We start from the raw sequence: 22,104 nt of genomic DNA, 5'->3' as shown, positions 1-22,104 counted from the left end.
CCAGTGGCTCCCGATCCCTGTGCCGCTGGCAGGTTGGTGGCCCCGGCCTGCAAGTCTGGCTGGAGAGTCGTGAGCTGATGGCTGCGGTGCCTACGGTTAAAGCTTCAGGGCGGCGTGTGGCCGTCGGCACTGGTGACACAGGTGTTTCACTGCCCTTGCCGGGAGGCAGCTAAAATGATCACGTCTATGCTCTCTGCTAGAAAGACCAGTTGAAGTTGCAAGAGAAGGACATCCAGATCTGGAAGGTCAGCGTGCAGAAGGAGCAGGCCCGGTACAGCCAGCTGCAGGAGCAGCGAGACACGATGGTGGCCCAGCTGCACAGCCAGATCCGACAGCTGCAGCACGACCGCGAGGAGTTCTACAACCAGAGCCAGGAGCTGCAGGTACGGGCAGGTACAGGGCATGGAGGCGCCTCACTCAGCCCGATGGACAGGAAGGGCTTTTCTCTCTGATGCGGCAGCGCATAGATGGCATCTCGGGCCAAGGTTCCCCCACCAGCTCAGGTCGTACGCGGCTCCTGTGGCAGTTTGGTCACTTCCCTGGCATTCCAAGGCAAAAAAAACCCCTGACCGTTGTGCTTTTAAGCAGATCTGAACAACTTAGTCCTTACGCCCCAACAACCCAGCAGCTGTTTGAGGACTGTAGACCCAAGTTTACGTTGTTATAGATTTTTTTTTTAAGATTTTATTTATTCTTTTTTTTTTTTTAGATTTTATTTATTTATTTGCCAGACAGAGATCACAAGCAGGCAGACAGGCAGGTAGAGAGAGGGAGAGGAGGAAACAGGCTCCCTGCTGAGCAGAGAGCCCGATGTGGGACTCGATCCCAGGACCCTGAGATCATGACCTGAGCCGAAGGCAGCGGCTTAACCCACTGAGCCCCCCAGGCACCCCTGTAGATTTTGTTTTTAAACGACCACCATGGCTCACCAGTGCTGTGTGTGTCCCCGTTGGGCACCGCAGAGGCACAGACTTGGAGCCACACTGGACACCGATGCCCTCTTTTCCCATTTCACGCTGGTGTTCACACAGTGCTTTGTATCCCAGCAAACCCCAGATCCCTGCTTCGCAGACGTGCCTACATCCCCTGCCCTCGCTAGCGCGGCTGCTACTCCCACTCCGCGGCCTCCAGCGTGCAGTTCACATGATGAGCGGCAGGTGTCGCTGTGTTTCCCTCAGACACTTCACACCTCCCCGCCCCAGCCCTGTGGGTTGGCTTGGTTTGGGGACTGCAGATCTAAGAGCTTCTTGTTCTTTTGCTAAACAAATCAGGAACTCAGAAATCATCCATAACTTGATTTTTAAAACTAAGAAACTAAATCCTGGTGACCCAAGAATAGTGGAGCAGCTGCGAAGCTGGGCTCCCCCACTTGTCCGGGGACTGACGGCCAGGTGGGGTGGGGCCCTGGCCGGAGGCAGTGGGTAACTTGCTGGCCCGTCTCTCCGGGCAGACGAAGCTGGAGGACTGCAGGAACATGATCGCGGAGCTGCGTCTGGAACTGAAGAAGGCCAACAGCAAGGTGTGTCACACGGAGCTGCTGCTCAGTCAGGTGTCCCAGAAGGTAAGCCCCGGGGCAGGCTGGGTCTCCTCTCACACCTCTAACTGATGTTCTTCCTCCAGATGGGGTGAGGCCGTTATCTGCGTGCCTCCAGCTGGGGCTCCCACTCCGGAGCGGAGCGAGGCCGAGGCGGCGTCCCCTCCCCACCACCACCCCGCCCCCGGGGCAAGGGGCAATGTGTAGAGTATTTTGGTGCTACTGGGCAGGGACCTGGGTGCTGCGACCCGCCCCACAATGCACAGGACAGGTTCCGCAGTGGAGAAGCACCCGGCCTGCCCCTGGGCCTGTGTGTGCCCCTGGGAACCCTCTCTTAGATCCTCGTTTACATAAACGTGGGAAGTTTGCTTCAAAATGCTCCTGAGCTAGGGTCCCTCCTGTTTTGGGATTCACCACACTCTGTACAGTTTATGTACGAGCAAGTGCGTCTTCCTGGGCTTTAACCCTGGGCTCTGTCCCCGCCGTGAAGGTCGCACACGCCTGTCCTCCGCAGGCATCCCGTGGGTGGCCACTTTGATGTAGCGACTCTCCACTGCTTCCCCTTTGCTCAGCGCCGTTTTGAAGTTGCCGTGGGACGCCTTCCTCCCCGCTAGCACTTGTGTTAGGGGATTTGAAACCATGGGAGTTTACTGTCCTGTAGCACTGACACCCGGAGTGCAAGCCGGCCCCTGTGTGCGCACACCGGCCAGTTGTGGGCCACGGGGGCGCTGATGTTGCCTGCCCTGTTTTGGTTAGCTCTCGAACAGTGAGTCGGTCCAGCAGCAGATGGAGTTCTTGAACCGGCAGCTGTTGGTCCTCGGGGAGGTCAACGAGTTGTATCTGGAACAGCTGCAGAGCAAGCACTCGGATACCACAAAGGTATGCAGGGGCTCGGGGAGCCATGCCCGGGGCGCGGGGAGCCCATAGGACCCAGGCAGCGGGTCTGCGGCCGCACAGCATGGTTGTGGCCCCGTGGACGAGCCCTCCTCGGCCGTTGTGCGAGCTTGTTTCCCCCGGTTGGCTGGCTTTGCAGTGATGTCAGGGTAAGTGAAAGTGCCGCATGGTAATTGATACAGAGTAGCTGATAAAGGGTTTGTCTTCCCTCACCAGTGCCGGCTTCGAGAGGGGGAGGGAGAGAGAGAGAGAAACAAAAAAAGGATAGGAAGCCAGTTCTATTGAACATAACGCTTGGGACTGTGGGTATATACTGGTATACATATTTTTTCTTCCTTTTAATGTTGAATTTAATTTCAGCAGATGGCGGTTCAGTCCTGGCAACAAGGCCAGTATTGGCATGATCTTACACTAATTAGTGTCTCACCAATGGTGTTGAGGCAGAGGTTTTATGTCACTTTATAAATAGCCTCAGGTAATGTTAGTGAATGAGCTGGGAATGAGTTGGGATAGGATTTTAATAGTAAATGCTCAGATGCCTCCTGTCACTAACTTCTCCATCACACACAGGCTTACTTTTTAGGATTTCTTGGGTTTGTGCTTTGTAAAGCTTTTTTGGCCAAATGTAGAAAGTAGTCTTGGAAGCAGAGAGATGTAATTTTCATAATAGAGTTAGTTACTCCTTATTTCGCAGCTCCTCTCAGCTCTCAGATTCAGACTCCCTTTAGAAGGATGTTAAATGTGGAACTTTCTAGAAACCAGCTAGCACTCATTTTCGAGGTATAATGGGCTTGGAAAAGAACAAGGGGAAAAGAGACCTAAGAGACAGGAGATCCTCTGAAAATGCTGACCAAAATGCATTCCTGACATCTGCCGAGAGAAGTCAGCTGGGCTGGCCTCTGTGCTGTTGCCTTCGGCTGGAGCACTTGGACTCCTGGGACCTCCCACAACCACCTGATCTCTCTGGACCCTGTTTCACAGTCCCTACGTGGATGTGATGACCCTGACTTGTAGCAGCTGGGGTGTCCACGGTTGTAAGCAGGAACCAAGACACCCCTAACCCAGCTTAACAAAAAGAAGTTCGTTACTTCACTTGACAAGAAGTCTGAAAGCCAGTGGGTTCCGGGCTGGCCCAGTCAGTGTAGGGACAGTATCTAAGAGCCCGGTTCTGAGTGCCTGACTGGCTCGGTCTGTAGAGCATGCCCCTGTCTTTTTAGAATTAAAAAAATTTTTTTTAAGGTTTTGTCTTTTTTTAGTTTTTTAATCTGTTTAAGTGATGTCTATACCCCACGTGGGGCTTGAGCTCACAACCTTGAGATCAAGAGTATGGACAGATGGACAGGAGCATGTGCTTCTTGATCTTGGGGTTGTGAGTTTGAGCCCCATGTGGGGCATAGAGATTACTTTAAAAAAAAAAAAGCGTCCTGTTTTTTCCACTCTCCTGCACCACTTGGCCTGTCTTAGCAACCTTGTCCTCTGGCTAGCTGTGCCGATGGTTGCAAGGTGTGAGCCACAGGAATGGTGGTCATAGGGAGTCAGACACCACAATCTCCCCTGGAAGAGGAGAGGTCGCTTCCTGCGGGTCCGTCAGTGAGGAAACGTTGCCAGGAACCCTCTACCAGACTTCCCACCCTTGCTGTTGGCCAGGATTGTGTTTTGTGTCCATCCCTAGCTCAGTCATTGCCTTGGACCTGTCAGAATTTGCCCTCGGACATGGAGTCAGGCTTCCTCTTGTTCAGTCAAGTGGGGAGGCAGGGCGGTACCGGAGAATCAGCTGGGGAATGGCTGGTAGGTGTGGGGTAGGACATCCTGCGGTGGTTGTGAGGGTTCATGGAGGCGCATGGATGTTCCTAGTCCAGTGGTCGGCTTGATTCTCCATAAAGAACTCCTGTCACTGATGACAGAGGCTGGTTCACCTCACCTGTGCTGAAGTCTGGAGTCCTCGGGCACGGCTAGAACAGCCATGATCCGGTGCCCAGTCCTGAGTTTCAGTCTGTGGAGTTCCACTCCAGGAAAGCAGTCACTGGTCGTCTTCGAGGCAGGGACACCCCCATGGAAGTTCCATCTCCTTGCTCCTTGTTTTCTGTCCTTTTTTTTTTTTTAATTTAAAGATTTTATTTAGTTAGTTGAGTTGCTCAGGGTTCAGCTGGCTTGGTCTTTCGGCAGGCAGCCATCTGCCTGGCATGATCTCTAGACCTTCGGGGTGCCCGAGGCACATGTGTGGCGTGGCCTGAGCGAGCCTGTCCCACTGGGCTGTGCCCGCAGCCTTTCTCTCAGTCGGTGTGTGGGGAGAAGAGCCTGACGGAAGACACATCAGCTGCGACCCCACTATGTTGAAAGAAGCGGTATCGGGGTAGCTTCCTCTGGTGTCCGTGAATGTCACATTGATGTAGTTGAGCTCCCGTTCACGTGTTTTTATATAAAGTCTATTTTTTAAATCTTTTTCTTACTGATACATAAACTATAACTTTACTAAAAACTTAGAGATATAAAATGTATTTTAACTCACTCTTCTCCTGGTGTTAGACTTAATAGCACTTCCGGTTTTTTGCCCTCCTACCACGTGATACGGTGATCCCTTTTTGTGCACAATGCCTAGTCATGTTTCAGATGATTTCCTCAGGGGCGGATTTCAAGGAAGGACTACTAGATTAATACTTCTTGCCAGCTTTCTTTGCAGCAAGTTGTAGGACCTCAGATTTCCAGCAGCAGTGCCCCAAAGCGCCTTCTTAGTGCGCAGAGCCTTGCTTTTGCCCAACGAAGGTAGCACGCTTGTTTCCTCGGGGACTAACTCCAGCCCCTCTTGTAGGAGGTGGAGATGATGAAAGCTGCGTGTCGGAAAGAACTAGAAAAAAACAGAAGCCACGTTCTCCAGCAGAATCAGAGGCTTGATACCTCCCAGAAACGGATTTTGGAACTGGAATCTCACCTGGCCAAGAAAGACCACCTTCTCTTGGAACAGAAGAAATATTTAGAAGATGTCAAAGTCCAGGCAAGGTAACTTCGGTGGGCACGGGTTTCCGCGATGATGGTTTCTTTTGTGAGCGGGGCTTCCTAGAACCTGGGGTGGTCTGTGTTTCAGAGGACAGCTGCAGGCGGCGGAGAGCAGGTATGAGGCTCAGAAAAGGATCACCCAAGTGTTTGAATTGGAGATCTTAGATTTATACGGCAGGTTGGAGAAGGATGGCCTCCTGAAGAAACTTGAAGAAGAAAAGGCAGAAGCAGCCGAAGCGGCAGAAGAAAGGTAGGAGCAAAAGAGGTGGGAGCAGCAGCCTTGTCCCTGAGCCACCAGCAGCAGAACAGGGCGTGAGAAACCATCCCCGGTGGCCTCTCTGGTTCCCTGTCCTTGGCCCTGAATTGCAGGATGTGGTCACAGGAAGTGCCCACACGTGTGTCTCCGTGTCCCATCCATCGTTGAGACTCGGTGTCTCTTGCCGAGGCCTCACGCTCAGGTTTTCCTGCTGGAAAGCGTAGAGTTGGGTGTCTGCATGAGCCCGCGCAGTCGCACGCCTCCCATCCCCCCAGGCGCTGCCAACACCACCCCCTTCTCCTCCCTGGATTTCTTACAGGCTTGCCTGTTGCAAGGACGGCTGCCCGGATTCTGTAACAGGGCACAACGAAGAGGCATCTGGTTACAACGGCGAGACCAAGCCCCCTCGACCCGGGGCTGGCAGCGCAAGTAGAGGGGGTGGAGGTAGCAGTGGCAGCGGCGGCGGCAGCGAGCTCTCGACCCCGGAGAAACCCCCCAGCCAGAGGGCAGGCCTGTTCAGCAGTCGGTGGGAAACTGCCATGGGAGGGTCCGCCACCAGCATCCCCACTACTGTCGGCTCCCTCCCCAGCTCAAAAAGCTTCCTAGGCATGAAGGCACGAGAGTTATTTCGTAATAAGAGTGAGAGCCAGTGTGATGAAGACGGCGTGACCATCAGTAGCCTTTCCGAGACGCTAAAGACAGAACTGGGCAGAGACCCGGGTGCGGAAGCCAAGACCCCCCTGAACCTTGACGGCCCGCACCCTCTCCCCCCGAACCCGGACAGTGTTGGACAGTTGCACATCATGGACTACAACGAGGCTCATCATGAGCACAGCGAAGGATGACGGTCCGTCGTGTTAACTTGCGGGTTGCGGGCTTAGAACAGGAGGTGTGAATGCACGAGCCCAGGCTTTCCTGTTTCCGGGGTCTGGGTGGCTAGCGCACGCGGTGGCAACGGGATGGAGGTCCTTTTGACAGTTGACTTGACACAGAACGGTTTTTGGATCTGGCATCGAAATGCCTCTTAATGCCCCCCTCAGCCCGCTCCCCGGCCCGTGTTTCGTTTACCCAGCAGTGTGGACTAATCCGAGGGCCGGTGTGCGTTCCTCAGTAGCTTTATTTTCTTCCTTCCCCCGCAATGGTCGCGCCCTTTGAACCTGTGCAATATGAGGCCAGATTGAATCTTTGAGTCTAACACACACTCTCTCCTTTCCTGACACTCGGAGAACGGGGCGGCTCTCCGTTAGCCCAGGTAACTGGTGTTGCAGGTAAGTCTGGTTCTGTCCCTTTCCGCGGGGGGGTAGCTTGTGAAGCTGGTTGACGTCATGTGAGACCTTGTCACTGCTTTTTGGTTCTGAAGCAGCAGCTCTAGGGAAACAGTGGTTTATTCGCCCTTCCGTTCTTTGGCAGTTCTGCTTTCTAGAAAGTTCTGTGTAAACCGTGTGTTGGTAAGAGGCGTCTGGAGCTGGCGCCGTGGAGACTGCCCTTCCCCTCTGGGAATGCTCTGTCCCTCCTTCCCCGCTACCTCTTACTTATTTGGTGTTTGCTGGAAAGCTGGGACCGTTCCGACCAGGCTGGCGTGGGGATGGTGAAACCCGCTCCCTGCAAGGGTGGGGGGCTGAGCAGTTGCCTGAGAAGCCCTTGTGGACGAGAAGCTGTCCCTCGGGCAAGGCTGTGCTAACTGAGCCTCGGGGTTCAACTCCTTACCCCGGTCTGTCTGCCTGTCTCCGTTCATGTTCCCGTGAGCCTCTCGTTTATGTCAGCTTCTCGGCGATGCTGCCGCAGAAAGGCTCTGAAGGTCCAAAGAGTTTCTTCAGCGTTTAAATGACCATTGCTTCTCAGGCTGCTGGAGCCGCCTTGCTGTTGCTGGTTCTAGACCACTAAAAAGGTAACAGCTTTCTCATGCCAGCCGAACTTTCCAGGGCCAACCCCATGGCGAGCTTGATGATGCTTCCCTTTCGCACGTTGGTAGTGGCCGAGCCTTCCAGGGTAGAGTCCCGGTGAGCATTGACAAAGGCGGTCTGACATGCACCCCCCGCTGCCCGCACATGCTCAGGGGAGGGGACCCCAGCGCAGCCTCTGAACACAGGCTCCAGAGGTAGAAGCTGGAAGCTGAAGAGTTGTTGCTTAGTGTCCCAGCTGAGGCAGGGGGAGACTGGTAGGAAAGAGCCGATGAACTTGGTTTTTCTCTTTTATTCTTTTAGTTAAAAGCATACGAGGGTTCAGTCGTGGGGCGGGGGGAAGGATGGACTGTAATGGTACGAAATCTTACTGCTTACAGACGCTTCAGCACGTGAGGGGAAAGGTCTCTTCTTTTTAGGGTTGTAGTGGATATTCTAGCACTCCTAACCAGAGGGGCCTAGGTCATGAGAGACGCTGTGTCGCCGCAACTGCGCTAGCGCGAGACCTCATCAGGACAGGATCTCCTGGTGCGCCCAGCGGCCTGGCCCTGCCCGGCCTGCGCCGCCAGCGGCCGCCACACGTCCTGTGTGGTCTAGTGGTAACCGCCCATGGTGAATTCAGTTTTGTCCAAAGGAAAGCTTGAAATTGAGCATGTCCTATTTCCTAGTTCAGTTTTAGAAAAGCAAACACGAACAAATTCAGAAAGGAAAAAAATGTTAACTGGATTCCTACTGAAACCAGGTCAGAATGCTTACCCTCCCCCAACCCGAGGGACCTGTGCCGTGGAACAAAGACACCAGGCATTTAAATCAAAGCCTTTTCCCTGATTAACTGGCAAAGGCAGAGGCTGATGTAAAGAAAAAAAAAACAAACATTTTTAAGAACCGAGCAGATCTTACGACTATAGGGAGTGAGGCGGCAGTGTGGCGGCGTGGGCCACGGCCTGCGCGGGAGGCTCCGAGGACAGGCGTCTCGGCCCAGGGCCCTTGGCACATCCCTCGGGCCCTGGTGGCTGCTCAGCTCAGTGACCGTGGCGGACCCAAGGGGGCTTTTTATTCGGCCGCGGCTGGGGGATTGAGGCCTCAGGGTGTTGAGGTACGCAGTCTAGACACTTAGGGTGTTATGCCACAAGGGACTCAAGTCCGTAGTAAGGTTTAGTTTGGTTTTAAAAACAATAAACCTGCCAGGAGTCAACAGGTCACTTGACTGCGCCACAGCGAGTCTTTTTGAGGACGGAAGGGTGACGGCGGAGGTATGCAAGGGAGGGAAGCCGGCTCTGGGAGCTGCCAGGATGGATGGCGCAGAGCAGTTAGCATCGGGGCAGAGCCGGTCTCCAGACGGTCGAGCAGCAGCTGGTGTTGACCCAGGTCAGGCTCGGGCTGCCTCTGCCCTGCCACTCGGGGCGGACTTGCCTGCCCCAGAGCCACATGGCCGGTGTGTGGGACCTGCTCTGATCCCCAGCCGACACAAACCAAGGTCAGCTCGGGCCCTGGGGTTGGAGTCTGCTTCTTGGGCAGCATGAAATTTGTTTTCAAAAGTAGCACGACGGTATCCTGGGGGTGGGGATTGGGTGGGGGCATGGCGGGCAGCAGGGCGGAGTGGCTGTGGGCTCTCCGTAGAGAAAGTACATTCCCGAGTCCACTGTGGGACGGAAGCACACGGACCTCTCTCAGACAGGACTTTGAGGGATTTTTAAAAAGCTTTTGACAGGGTTCTGCCACAAAATCTACAGAAATTGTTAGGATAGCATTGGGAGAAAGATCTGGTCACAAGAAAGAAAAATCCAAAGGCAGGAGACATGTCACTTCTTGGGTAGGAGGTTTTAAAGGCTTCTGTGCAGCTGAGGCTGCTGTGGCCTTCCTAGCGTGGTCAGCAGAGTGTTCCAGCTGCTGGGGGCTCTTAGCAGGCTCCGTGGGGGCAGCTGCTGTGTGAACCAGAATGCGTATGCCGTGTGGGGCGGAAAGGGGCCAGCTCTTCGGAGCAGGGAACCTGGGAACCACTGACACGGATGGCGAGCCCACCGTGCCACTGTGGTCCGAGAGGCCGGCACATTATGGGGTCAGATCAGGATGACAGGACAGGAAACTCCAGACCTGGGCTGTCCCCGTTTCCAGTGGTTTTGTCACAAGAGGCCAAAGTCTCGTGGTGTAGATGGGGTTGGCTGACATGGTGGCTGCGACGAGGGGATCCCTGAGCTGGGCCCTGGGGGTTCAGACTCCCAGTTCCAAATGAAAACGTGGGTGTTTCTGTGTAGAGAATATAGCATGTGCTGGGATTAGCCAGTGGGGTTTGTACCGAATACTAGAACGTGCCACTTGAAGCCAGAAGGAATGGAAGAAGGAGAGCGGAAGTGCCACGCGCAGGCGGCGGTGGTGGGGGAGGAAGCCACGCGGGTTGAGCAGGGCGTGGGCGGTGCAGAGGCTTGGTCTGGAGCCACGGTCCGGTTGGAGGGCCACCCAGCCTGGGGATGTTCTCGGAGAGGCCAGCCCCTCTCAGAGTGGTCCCAGGACAAGCCTGATGCCGCCCACATCTGCAGGGACGAGAGGGTCTCGTGGAATGACCCCGCCAGTGCAGCTCCCTCTGCTCGTTTCCACTGTCCAGGTGCCTGCTAGAAACTGACCCACGTCTCCGGCCCCAGCACGTCTGTGTCTGTCTCTGCCCAGACTTCTGTAACGTGCGCCCTGCCACCCCCCACCCCCGGTGCCGTGGTGCCATCGGTCGCCCTCGATGATGCTTGTCTGGATAGGTGAAAGCGCGCGTGTAGGTCGGGGCCTGGCCTCGAGGCTGCTGCTGCGACCCTTGTCCCCATGTGGCTCATGTCCCCATCAGTGCCGCTCTGACATTCGCGGGGAGAGCGGGTTCCCATCTTTGCCTCGCTGTCCTCCGGTCTGGATGCGCTCACCTGAGAAGAGGGGCCACAGCGACGAGGGAAGCCTGCTAGGGGTAGGGAGTGCCCGGGTCTGCCACTGCAGAGGAGCCCTCTGCCCCCTTTCCCTCCGCCACCACATCGTCCATCGGGGAGACGTAGGCTAGTTGAGTCACTGGAACAGATGTTGTAGAGGAGACCCCTGCGAGTTTGAGCACCCCCAGATCCACCCCTCCTCCCTTCCCCCACTAGCTACAGTGTTCGGACAGGAGGCCACCCGCAGACACGCCGGCTGGTCAGAGGTGGCCAGGCGTTTTGCACGAGGAAGAATCAGTGATCACTTTTCGGGAGACTTCTGTGGACCATAATAAGTATGTAACGGAGAAACAGATTTTGTTAAGACGTAATCTAGTTTTGTAATTCAATCATGGATCAGCCACATGTGGCTCACGTGCGGTTGAAAGGGGTCCCATCAGTGAAAAAAAAGGGTTTTTTAACTGACTGCTTTTAGTTAAATTTGAGAAAGTCCTCTCTTGTCAAAAGGTTTAAACCTTCCCGCCTTGATCTTAAAAGCATGTCCAACAATCCACGTCAGATGCCATAAGCAAGAACCGCGAGAGAAGATGGTACAATCTTAGTGAACGGGAATTGGAATCGAGAGGGTTTGCTGTCCTTCTTAGAACGTTCTAAAATGTCAAGGCAGTTGCTTGTGTTTAACTGTGAACAAATAAAAATCTATTGTTTTGCACTACTCTGCTGTGTTAACATGAAGTGACTCACGCTGGCCTCTGAGGGGCTCCTAGGCCAAGCGGGGACCCGCCCACGGATGCAGAGGGCTCCGGCCTGGCTTGGTTGGTCACCACGGGTGGCTGGAGGAGATGCTGGCAAGTAGAATCTGCCTTTTGTCTCTCTGAGACCCTTTTTGTGCCAGCCAGTTCTCTGGCGCACAGCCACAGATCCTGTCTCTGCTTCCAGTTCCCACCTTCCCCCACTGATGGGCCTGGTGGCATGGGGGGGTGACCTGGGTTATCCCCGCCCAGGCTCTCCAAGCCGGGTGGCCTGCAGGGCCCGTGCTGCTGTCCTGCCTCGTGCTTGGAGTGCACTCGCCTCCCTCTGGGTTGGTGGGCCATTGGCTTTAACACAGGCCTTTCGAGGGGCGCCTGGGCGGCTCAGTGGGTTAAAAGCCTTCAGCTCAGGCCATGATCTCAGGGTCCTGGGATCAAGCCCCGCATCGGATTCTCTGCTTGGCAGGGAGCCTGCTTCCTCTTCTCTTGTCTCTCTGCCTGCCTCTCTGCCTGCTTGTGATCTCTGTCTGTCAAATAAATAAATAAAATCTTAAAAAAAAAAAAAATACAGGTCTTTCAGGTGCCCAGGTGACACGGAAGTCATCGAGAGCTTATTGGTCACGTGCTGTGAGCGTGCCAGGGAAAGTGCAGCCGGCACCCCCCGCCTTCCTTCCCTTATGCTGTCGGGTTTGGAGGGAGGCGGGGAACCACCTCAGACAATGGTTCGACCAGCCTGGCCTCTCCATCTCTTCCTTGGAGCAGCCACTTCCAGCTGCTCCGGAAGCCGGTGTGCTCGGCCCGTGTTAATGGCAGAAGCAGCTCTCGGAGAGAAAGACTCAGAGGTGGCAGTGTTTATTCCACCTGGAAAGCTCAGGTGTCTGTTCAGATTCTTGTCTGAACAGCTTCTAGCTATGGAAGGCCAGTCAGGAGCTGGGCTGTGGCCTCGACACGAGCCCCTAGAGCAAGAGTCTGCGGTGGGTGCTCCCAGCCCGTGCTTCCGTTGCTTGTGAGGCCACCGGCCAGTGTCCTCTGAGGTCTGAGGGTGAACGTTGCTCTCTGTAAGGAATAATTCTCAGAAACCCGAGCCAGGCAGAAAAGTGGGAGAACACTTTTTATTCTTGTCGGTCGCCCCCGAGGAAGCAAGAATACAGAAGCTAGGTCGCCCCCTGCGAAGGGAAAAGCCGACAGTCAGCCAGCACTTCCAGCAAGCTCAGAAGCCAGAGACACATTTTAGAACGTCGGGGCCGAGACTGTGTTGTGGACAGCAGGACACGGTCCTTGCACAGGAGCCACGAAGTCAGAATTCTTCCAGCTTCTCTCATGGTCTCCCTCTCCCAAGTAAAGGAGAGCAAAGGCAGGTTCGTTCCCCTTCGGGTTTTGGCCCGGAGACCTGATCACACCGAGGAAGGCCACTGTGCTGGCCCTCCGCGCCCCCGCAGGCCAAGTAGCCGGGCCTTGCCTGCAGTTGTCACAGTGGCGGGAAAGGTGCCGATAGGCCTCCAGCTCGACAGCTCAGCCCGAAAGCCGGACCTGCAGCGTGGCCAGGCCTGGCTGGGTGCGGGCTGGGAACCCCCAGAGCACCCGGGCAGGCCGCTGGCCCCAGCTCTCTGCAGCCTCCCCGGGACACCCTCTTGCAACAACACTGGACGTGGGGTCCTTGTCGCTGGCACAGAACCCGACACTCAGAGGTGGGGAGAGCTTAGCAGTGAAAGAGAGGGAGAGAGGTTCTTGACAGTACATTGGGCAAGCTCTCTGGGGTTCATCTGTGGCGGGGAGTGCAGGGGCCGAAGGATGGATCAGCCGGTGGAGACCGAATTAAGTGACCAAGCGCCCTACGGGCCGCGCCAGGTTGCCGGCTCTGAGTTAGAGTCTCCCGCCGGGTGGTCTCCAGGGAGGTTTGGAACATCCTCTGTCCTTCCCCCTAGGCCTGGGGCTGTCTTTTATAAGTGGCCTACATTTGTGCTTTCTTAACCGAGGCTGGGAGCCTGCGGTCCAGGGGGGACGAGCGGCCGCACCGGCGGCTTCCTGGTGTGCCCGGGTCTCACTCACGTGCTGTAGGGCTTTGCGGGGCAGCTTCTCCGAGTGGGCGACCCACTCTTTCATTAAGTCCAGGACGATGGGGATGAGGCTGACGATGCCTCCGTAGTGGTTTCTGGCCTCGTCGCAGCTCAGGTGGTTCACCACATCGTGCGGGTACCTGCGGGGCGGCAGGAGGGGCTCCGTGCAGACCGGGGCAGGTTCTGGTCCTGGACGCCCCTCACAGTCCCCGGGGGAGGCTTCAAGCCGTGCAGGCCTGGCCGCAGTCTTTACCGAACCGTGTGGTTCGGCGGGCTCGTGGCCCAGGAGCCCCAGCTGATCCGGCCGCGAGGGGCAGGACTCAAACCCCTGTCAGGGACGCTGGAAACCTGTAACTGCTCCAAAACGTGCTGGTTCGTCCCGCCGCCTCCTCTCCAGCCCAATAACTCAACAGTGTGCTCCAGAGCAGGGCGCCCTGGGCTGAGGGCCGCCAGGGCATGGAGTCGGAGCCGCACACACTGCCCTAGTTGGGGCTTCTCAGTGGGCTTCTGGGAAACTTGGGCCCTGCAACCCCCTTCCCTTCGCCCAGTGCCAGGTCCAGGGAGAGGGCTCAGGTCCCGCTCTAAAGCAGCCTGTGGGGTTGGCCCCTCCAGTAAGCCGGTGGGCCTGGGTTTCCCACTGGGGCAGCGGGTCTGGATGGTCGCCACAGGCTCTGTCCGTGGGATGTACCTGCCCTCTCCCCGGAAGCCTGCTCCCTCCTGCGGGGCCCCTCCCGTCCCCGCCCGCCTCGCTCCCCTGCGCCTGCGCACAGGCCACTGGAACAGGCCCAGAAGGGACTTACTTGGCTCTGAGGCTGCTCAGGTCGTTGCTCTGGCTAACGAGGGATTTGCATTTCTCAAGCAGGTTGTTGGTGACCGGGGTGCCAGAGTGCAGGGCTTCGAAGTGCTGACACAGCTTGTTCAGCTCTGCGCAGATGTCCAGGAACATGAGCAGAATCCGCCGGTCCGTGGAGTTGTTGCAGTAATGCTCCGTGTAGCTCTGCACCTGCGAGGGCATGCACGGCGGGAGCTCGGGGCACCGCCACGCCCCAGCCCTCCCACCCTCCCGGAGCCGCGGGGACCGGTCACCCCGAAGTGTCTAAACGCAGAGCCACTGCCTGCAGTCACACTGACGGAGGGTCCCGGGCGCCATGCAGGCCGGGCCTCGCTGCACACAACTCGCTCCCCGAAACCCCACGCACCGGGCGCCTTCTGCAGTTCTCAGTTTGCCCGTGACCATCGGGGGCTCCGAGGTGAAGAACTTGCTCTGCCGGCAGTGAATGTGGCCAGGCAGCACCCCCTGCCCCGGCTCGGGCTCTGAGCCCCGCCAACACCTGAAGCAGAGAGCATTGCTCCCTGACCTTGGATGCCACAGGCCCACGCGGGACCCACTGCGGGGCACGGAGAAGACACTAGAATCCTCTGAAGATTCATTGTCCTGTGTTTCCAAGGCAGAGGAAGGCGGGGACAGGGGAGCCGGGAGAGGGTCATCCGTAGAAGAAAATGTAGTCTTTACCTCAAACCACACGCCCCGACATCGACTCTAGGAGGAAGCGCTGAAGTGCCAAAACAGAATGAAAGCTCCCTGTGACCGTGTTCCGGATGCAGGAGTTGGGACGCCTTTCTCAGGTCATTAAAGGTGTTGAGAACAGGGAGACGGCTAACCCACTTTCAACCCACTCCTTGGCGGGGAGCCGAGGTCCTTCCTGGGCAAGGGCTCTTCCTCTCTAGGCAGCCTCGGGCCCCGCTGCCCCCATCGCTCTGGTTCTGAGGTCAGGCAAGCCAGGAGGCCTGGCCTTGGGCCGAGGAGGAACTGGTTCCCGTCCAGGCAGGATTCACCGGCCCATTTCCCAGACACAGGCCCTACCTGTGACGAGTGGGTGGCCGGGGGATTCACCTCCCTCCTCTAGCAGCCAGAACATTCTATGTCTACACCAGTGTTTTCTGGCTGCTGCTGGTTGCCCTTCTGTTGCCGGGGGAGGTCTTCCCCAGTGATCTGAGCGGTTCCGAGTGCAGCGGCTCTGTGCTGGGGCAGAGGCTCCAGCAGCTTCCCTATCTGCCGCGGAGGGCGAGGGGGGCCTGGCCTGCAGGGTGACTCCAACAGAGTCACTGGGCTACTGGTGTGTGTGCGTTGGTCACCTCTGGGTAACCCAGGTCCGGGGATGGCAGGGTGAGGCCCCAGAGTCCACGCTTCCCCTGGAGAGTCAATCCCTGGGGCCACTGTGTACCAAGAGCCTTTGCTGAACTGAAGGCGAGAGGGCCACTCCCTGTGCCCATGAGGGGCTGGGGCCACTGAGCGCTGAGGCAGAGTCGAGCAGAGGCGGGGGCAGGGTGAGGGTCTCAGATGCTCCTTCCTGACACTGAAAACCTGTCCAGTGGCCTTGGAAGTCTGAGCCTTTGGGGAATGGGCCACAAAAAGGATGTAGCTACTTGACTTCCAAATAGTTCAGGGGAAAGAGGCTATTTTCTGTAGGTTTGAAAAATGTTCAAGTTAAAAAATCGAGAGAGGCTTTTACATCTATTAAGAAAGTTTCTGAAGGATGCTGCTGGCAGGGCTCCTGCTCTCTGTGGGTCTGTGCGCTTCTCCTAAGCAGGTTGGAGCTCTAGTGCCCACCCCCGCCCCACCCCGTGAGCCGCTGGCCTTCTACACGCTGACTCGTGGGCCCGCAGCAGGTCTGCAGTCGGGACGTCCCTAGGTGTGCGCTACTGGCTGGAAGGTGAGCTCGGTCTCGAGGCCTCCAAGTTCTGCAGAGCACACTGGGATGGCAGCTAACCCACGAGGACACCAGGTTCAGTGAAAAGGTTTGCAGATGGGGCTAGAGGGCGGAGCAATGTGCTTGGCCCCTCGCAGCTTCTCAGACCCCACTAGCGTCGGACAGCCAGGACCACAGGCCTAGGACGCTGGCTGAGTCTCCCTCGTGATCTCCCTAAATCCGCAAACGCCCCGGAGGTTCTCACTCTGCAGCGCAGACAACGGGGCACAGGTGCCTCCGGGCTGGCGGTCACAGAGGGCACGTGGTGCCGAGCCGGGACCTGAACCCTGGCCGCCAGTCTGCAGCCCGTGTTTGTAACCCCTCCTCACAGGCCTGGGGAGGGGACGCCTGGCGCGTTCCACTAGTTAGGCTGCGAGTCCCGTCTCTGGCACAAAGCTGCTTGCCGCCCCCCCCCTCCCCCGGGCCTCAGTTTCATCTTTTAAGCAAGGTATTGCCCAGGAAACCTGCGCCTGGCAGGCCCGCAAGGGCCCGGCCCCACCGCCCGTCAGCCCGGGAGCCGCCACCTGTCCGATGCTGGAGATGGGCCGGATCTTGTCATGCGCGTTCTCCCTGCAGCGCTCCAGAGCGGCGACGAAGGTGAACTGCTGCTGCTGGAAGAGCTTGTACTTCTGCTCGATGTTTCGGAGAGACTCCTTCACCTCGTTCATGGTCGTCCTCTGCCGTCACTCACAGGAGAAGGGGGATCTGTGCGGAGGAAGAGCGGGGGCTGAGGCCCCCGGGCACAGGCTGCACACCCAGCTCTGGAGTCCCAGACCAGCCTGCCTAGGCCCCCTGGCCGGGGGGGAGCACCGTGCTCACTGCAGATCCTCCAGGCCGTTCAAGACAGAGCAGAGCCTGACCCATGTCCCTGTACGCTCCCAGGACATGTTGTCATCAGCTGTGACTTTCTTCCCTCAAGTGTGGGCAAGATTACTCTGGTCCCGAGTTTCTCCAGTCCGTGGAGACACGCACACACATACACACACACAGCCTCCAGTGCCTTCCTGTGCTGTCAGCCATAGAGGGCATCACAAAACACATCCCAGAAAATTAAATCTGTGACTATCCCTTTGGACCAAATCATTTTAAAACATCTGCCTCTTTGCAATTGGTGGGAAAGTCTAGGGATTGTTTCCAGGGGGCCAAGCAGAGGAAGAGCCTGTACTAGGGGGTCGAGTGTGGAAAGATGCAGTTTCCCTGCTCTGTGCTTGGGTCAGGAGCCCTGATCTCAGGCCAGCACATTCTCAGGGCAGGGGCTGGCCCTCGGCAACTACTCCCTGCCTCCCACGTGCATTGCGGGAATGAGCCTGTTGGGAAACATGAACACCGCGGGGCGTGCTCTCTTTTGGTGCCTCACAGACTGTCCCTGGTGTGGCTCAGGTAGTCCACAAGGTGTCTAGATTCTTCTGTGAACAGAGAAGGCTGTGGCTTCTGCTCTCTGTGACATCATGGTTTTGCTGAGCCCATGCCAGAAGCCCAGGTCCCAGGTCCCAGAAGGCCAGAACCGGAAGAGAACCCAGGCGGTGAACGCCCCCCCTTAGCTCCGGGGGTGGGCGACTGAAGTCCAGGTGTCACAGCGAGCTTGTCAGACACAGCCTAGGTCCCAGGCTTCCTGACACCGAACCAGAGTCCTCAAGGCTGCCCCAGCTGCCGCGCCTCCACCACGAGGCACCTGCACTTCCTGTGCCCTGCGAGAGCGGGGTTCAGAGGAGGCTGAGCCAGGCTAGGGTCCAAGTGAGTCGCTGCAAGGGCCGGGTGGGGCCGGAGACATCCCAGGCTTCTCGGCAGGTCCCAGGTAGAGAGGAATGAGCCCGAGGGAGACAGGAGGCCGTTTCTTTCTGCTGTGTCTCCCTTAGCATCCGGAACCCATGGCAGGGCTGGAGCAGGGAGGGCGTCTCCGTGCCGAGAAGACGGATGGAAGGAAATGCAAGAACAGACGAGAAGATGGTCTCCAGGACGCACTGGGGGAAGGGGGCGGGAGGGGCCCTGATAACGGTCCCCTGTGAACCTCATGGGTCGGAACATTCAGGAGCCGTGCCCAACTCCACCCCCTATCCCCACCCTGGGGGCCACCATGCCTGTTCGCTCCCTGCGACTGCGGCTCCATGGGGCTGGGGGACCTGGGCCAGGGCCGGGAAGGGCGCCGGTGTCTCCCACTCAGTCCCTTGCCCATTGTGGGTGAGCGGGAGGGGAGCCTGGGTTGTGGGGAGGCGGTGGGGGCCCGCTGTTTGTCAGACACCCGGACCACCTGCCAAGGACCCCTATCCCCTGCCCAGAGGCGGTGGGTTGGACGTGGTGAAATGTGGCAAGGTTCTAGGGTGGGCCCCCCATGGCATAGGCTCACCAGGTGGGTGAGGCCGGTGAGCCACGCAGTGTGAAATTTCGGGGGACACCGCAGAGCCCAACAATTGAGTCAGGTAAAAATATTTCACATGCTACTTGAAGAAATAAAAGTTAATACCAAAAAAGTCCACAAAGTACCTGAATTTTACATAAACGCAGGAAGGGATCCAGTGCTGGGAACAAGCAATATTGATCCCGTCTTTAAATTTTTAATAGTTGACTCTTGATGGATTTTTTCCATTTATTTTGATTTTTTAAAATGTTATTCGTCCCGATTACAGGGGCTTGGGGCCCCCTTCACATTCTGTGCCAAGGCAACTGCCTTACTTGTCTCAGTTTGCCTAGTTTGGGCCTGGGGCTTACAGGTGCCGTGGGGCTGAAGGCCTAGAAAAGTCGGAGCCCAGCACACAGGTGGGTCTCTGGGGAGGAGGGGGAGCACGCGCTCTCAGCCTGGCCTTCCCTCATTAATACTCAGTGCTGTTGTGGGTGGTTAAGAACCCAAGCCCTGGAGTCCCATAGTCCTGGGTTCAAATCCTGGTTTCCCTACTTCTTGCCAGCCTCGGGGTGAGCCTCCGAGGGCCAACATGCTGTTGGGAGAGGACAGGGCCAGCCTCCAGCCTTGAGGTGGTGAGGTGGCAGGTGGCAGGTGTGGAGCCCAGGGCCGGAATGAGGCAGTGTCTGGTTGCCAGGGCGGTCAAAGCGCTGGGGTTACACGGTGTGTGCACAATCATGGAAGCGTGCCACGGCAGGTGTGCTGTGCACCCTGAAAGCCGCAGAGGCTGCTGAGGGCTTGACCTCAAAGGAGAGAGAGGTGGGGAGGGTGGGCAGAGGAGCAGGGACCCTGGCTAGAGGCTGGGCGGGGGTTATGTGGCAATATTGTGAGCAAGCACAAAAGGCACTGGACAGGGTAAGGCCGAGGGACCCCGAGTGCCAGACAAAGCTAGGAAAACCACTGGAAGCCAAAAGGGGTAAGAAGCATGTCATAAATTCATTCGTTCATTCATTCTGCAATGCCTCCCATATGCAAGACATCATTTTGAGTGCTGGGTATACACAGCATCGAGACAAGATCCCCTTCCCTGGAGGGATTTTATCTTTCAGAGTGGGAGGCGGAAAGTAATGAGTAAACAAACCTTGTTTTAGATGCTAAAGAGAAAAGGAAGCAGGGCAGTGGGACGGGTGTGTTGGGATGAAGGGCTTCACAGTCTACAAGAGGGTCCTTTGCAGGAGGGATGGGGCGACTAGCGCCATGCTCCAGCCCTCGGGGAAATCCTCAACACCCACCCAACCCATCTAACAGCAGATACCCTCCAGGGGGCCCTTGGACAACCCTGGCCATGCATCAAGTCCTCACCTATGAAGGAACCATGATTATCCACAAGTGACAGATGACAAAGCTGAGGTTACCCAGCTAGGAGAAGTGAGCAAACCAGGATTCTGCATTCAGCTCTGCCTGACTTACAGTCTGGGCTTTCGGACAGCTCCCTCCCCACTCTGTGATGGTCCAGAGACAGACATGCCAGATATCAGACTGACCAGGGCTGGGAGCAGGTGGGTTGGCTTGAGGGAATACCAAAGTCCTGAAAAGCTGCCTGAACCCTCCTACTGTCCCACCTACTGGCTGGACCCCTGGGCCTTATTTCCACTCCTGTTGAGACTTTTCTCTGTTCCCCATCCCCTACGGGGCTTCCCTATGTGTCTGACTTCCTGCCGCCCTCCTGGGGCTTCCCGGGGCGGTTAAGTTCTCTAAGGCTACAGCACTACCTTGGCTGGTGGCCCCAAGAGCCCCTGAGAGCAAAACTGACTTGGTTCTTGATCCTAGCGACTTGTGACATGCAGGCCAGGAATGTCCTGAGAAGAGCTGTAACAAGCTATCCAAAGTGATCGGCCCTTGAACAAGCCTCACTGCAGCCAAATCAGTGTGGATGAAAGGCACAGAGTGCAGGCACTTCTCGATCTGGGGGAGGAGGAAGGAAAAAATGATTACCCCATAGGTTTTAGGCTTTAATTGATTTGTATTTTTCCAGGCTGCTAAGGAAGATTAAATTGTGGTACGAAAAGCGCCTAAGGCTTAAAATAAATGAGGAGAAAGGCAAGTCATTTCAGAAATGTCCAGGAAGCAAACTGAACCTCTCCAGTGCAAATTGAGGGTTTGGTTGGTGTGCTCTTTGTTTGGGGGGAGGCAGCTCCCTCTTCTTCCCTAGCTGTCTCTGCGGTTGGCTTTCACGAGCCAACCCAGGTGCATGCCTTGAGGAAGCAGCTCTGAGGGGAGGAGGAGGAATGGCAGCCTTTGCCATTGGAGGGCATGTCTCTGGGCAAGTGGCTGGTGGTAACGGCTTTGGCTAGGAGTCAAGATGCCAGTCCTGGCTCTGCCTTTGCTTAACAAGTGAACTTAGCCAAGAATTTCCCCCTTTCTGGGCCTCCGTTTATCCAGCTGTGAAATCAGGGGGTTTGGATTAGAAGATCTTCAAGGGGACTTCTGATTTTAATGCTTCACGGTCAAGAACTGAAGCAGTAAGTCATTCATGACTGGAAGTCACTCAGCCAACTACTTTTCACCATTCGGATCCTCCAATTTCTTAGCGGTAAAATGGGAATGAAAGTACCTACTTCTCAGGGCAGGTGCAAAGGTCAAACGAGGTAATATGGCTAATAGTAGCCCCTATGCCTCGTGCACTTCCTACACAGCAGTGACCCATACTTCGGGTATGCTAGCTCCGGAATCCTTCCTATACGCCCCACCTCACAGCCGGGGAAAGAGGCACAGAGCGGGCTCACCAGGCTAAGAGCCAGGACTTGAACTCGGGGCGATCTGTACTGACAATGTCAGATGTCCTGTCTGACTGTCTGTCCATAGTTTTGTTAAGAACCCCGAGGGCTCAAAACCAGGAGTAGCTCCTCCTAAAAATGGCAACAGACAAAAGCCAGAGCTCCCAGTTCAGTGCTGTCGGACGCCAGGCTGCCCTGACCCACCCGGACCGGTGCGCCGCCCGCGCTCCTTCCCTCCACCACCTCCCACCCGACCCCGACCCCCTCCCTTCCCTTCCCCCGGCCCGCCTTCCCCTGGCTGGTGCTAGAGCGCCCTTCACTTACAGAGCGTTCTGAAGCTGGAGTGCCTCCGAGGGTGTCTGGGGCCCCGGAGGGGCGGGGAGGCCCTTGCCGGGGCTGGGGAGGCGGATGGGTGGGGTGGGGAGGTCGGTGAGAAGGGGCGGGGCCGCGGCCCGATTGTTCCCCTGGGTGCCATAGCAATCGGGTCACGTGGCAGGCCCGCCCCACCCCGTAAGCCAAGGCCTCCGCGACCCAGGGACTCCCCTACTTCTTCAAACCGTTCCCCAACTTCTCTTCATTTTAAAGACGGGGAAACTGAGGCCCAGAGAGCAGAGCTAGGCGGCCCTCGGAGCTCCCAACGCCCGGGTCGGGGTGCGATGGCGGAGCCAGCGCAGGACCCGCCTCCCGTCCCCTCGGTTCGGGGTCGGGGGGGTTGACGTGACCGTGGGCGTCCCAGCCCCGGGGGTCCTCCCGAGGCACCTCTGGTCCTAGAAGGCCACTGCTGGAGCGGCCCGAGGGGTCCTGCTGAGACGTGCAGACGGCGGAGCGAGGCCGGAGCGGGGAAGCACCTGCCCCGGGGAAGCACCGGGCCCCCGACGGCTGAGCGCGCGGGCGGGGGAGCCGGGGACCAGGCCCCGCTCCAGCCTCGCGGGCCGGCGGCCGCGCGCTGATGAC

The 22,104-nt window shown here is 57.2% G+C and overlaps 2 protein-coding genes across 21 annotated transcripts in view; one reads left to right on the top strand and one right to left on the bottom strand.

The window, feature by feature from the left end:
• Window positions 1-11,197, top strand: part of TSC1 (TSC complex subunit 1) — a 48,522-nt gene extending 37,325 nt beyond the window's left edge. For all 9 annotated transcript variants that reach the window (XM_045082652.1, XM_045082656.1, XM_045082658.1 and 6 more), the window contains 6 exons: window positions 201-383; window positions 1,451-1,561; window positions 2,291-2,413; window positions 5,238-5,425; window positions 5,511-5,672; window positions 5,998-11,197. In XM_045082652.1, the coding sequence (XP_044938587.1) occupies window positions 201-383; window positions 1,451-1,561; window positions 2,291-2,413; window positions 5,238-5,425; window positions 5,511-5,672; window positions 5,998-6,523 (1,293 nt within the window). In that variant the 3' untranslated portion in view covers window positions 6,524-11,197. The remainder of the gene's footprint in view (window positions 1-200; window positions 384-1,450; window positions 1,562-2,290; window positions 2,414-5,237; window positions 5,426-5,510; window positions 5,673-5,997) is intronic.
• A 1,132-nt stretch (window positions 11,198-12,329) lies between these two features.
• SPACA9 (sperm acrosome associated 9) lies at window positions 12,330-22,078 on the bottom strand. Of its 12 annotated transcripts, XM_045082645.1 has the most exons (7): window positions 21,910-22,030; window positions 21,475-21,546; window positions 21,160-21,282; window positions 20,187-20,338; window positions 16,563-16,743; window positions 14,089-14,291; window positions 12,330-13,428 (listed from the first exon to the last, which is right to left on the bottom strand). In XM_045082645.1, exons 5-7 carry the CDS (start codon window positions 16,704-16,706, stop codon window positions 13,095-13,097), a joined length of 681 nt encoding a protein of 226 aa, XP_044938580.1. In that variant the 5' UTR covers window positions 16,707-16,743; window positions 20,187-20,338; window positions 21,160-21,282; window positions 21,475-21,546; window positions 21,910-22,030; the 3' UTR covers window positions 12,330-13,094. The 12 variants fall into 12 exon arrangements, with proteins under 12 accessions (XP_044938580.1, XP_044938578.1, XP_044938584.1 ...); XM_045082643.1 differs by lacking the exon at window positions 21,160-21,282; XM_045082649.1 differs by lacking the exons at window positions 21,160-21,282; window positions 21,910-22,030 and having other exon boundaries at window positions 12,330-12,397; window positions 13,281-13,428; window positions 21,475-21,608.
• Window positions 22,079-22,104: the final 26 nt, after the last annotated feature.

This window comes from Mustela putorius, unplaced genomic scaffold (assembly GCF_011764305.1).
Source record: "Mustela putorius furo isolate JIRA1106 unplaced genomic scaffold, ASM1176430v1.1 tig00000596_pilon_pilon_pilon, whole genome shotgun sequence".
NCBI classification, from domain to species: domain Eukaryota; kingdom Metazoa; phylum Chordata; class Mammalia; order Carnivora; family Mustelidae; genus Mustela; species Mustela putorius.
Note: the sequence above shows the minus strand (reverse complement) of the source record. Positions and strands in the feature narration are given on the sequence as shown.

What these genes read in the sequence shown, in the direction of transcription:
- SPACA9 (XM_045082647.1), bottom strand. Translation starts at nt 16,706, where the DNA reads ATGAACGAGGTGAAGGAGTCTCTCCGAAACATCGAGCAGAAGTACAAG. An exon ending in CCATCTCCAGCATCGGACAG is followed by an intron (nt 14,292 to 16,562) that starts GTGGCGGCTCCC and finishes ATGCCCTCGCAG; the next exon opens with GTGCAGAGCTACACGGAGCA. An exon ending in CTGAGCAGCCTCAGAGCCAA is followed by an intron (nt 13,429 to 14,088) that starts GTAAGTCCCTTC and finishes GCCGCCCCGCAG; the next exon opens with GTACCCGCACGATGTGGTGA.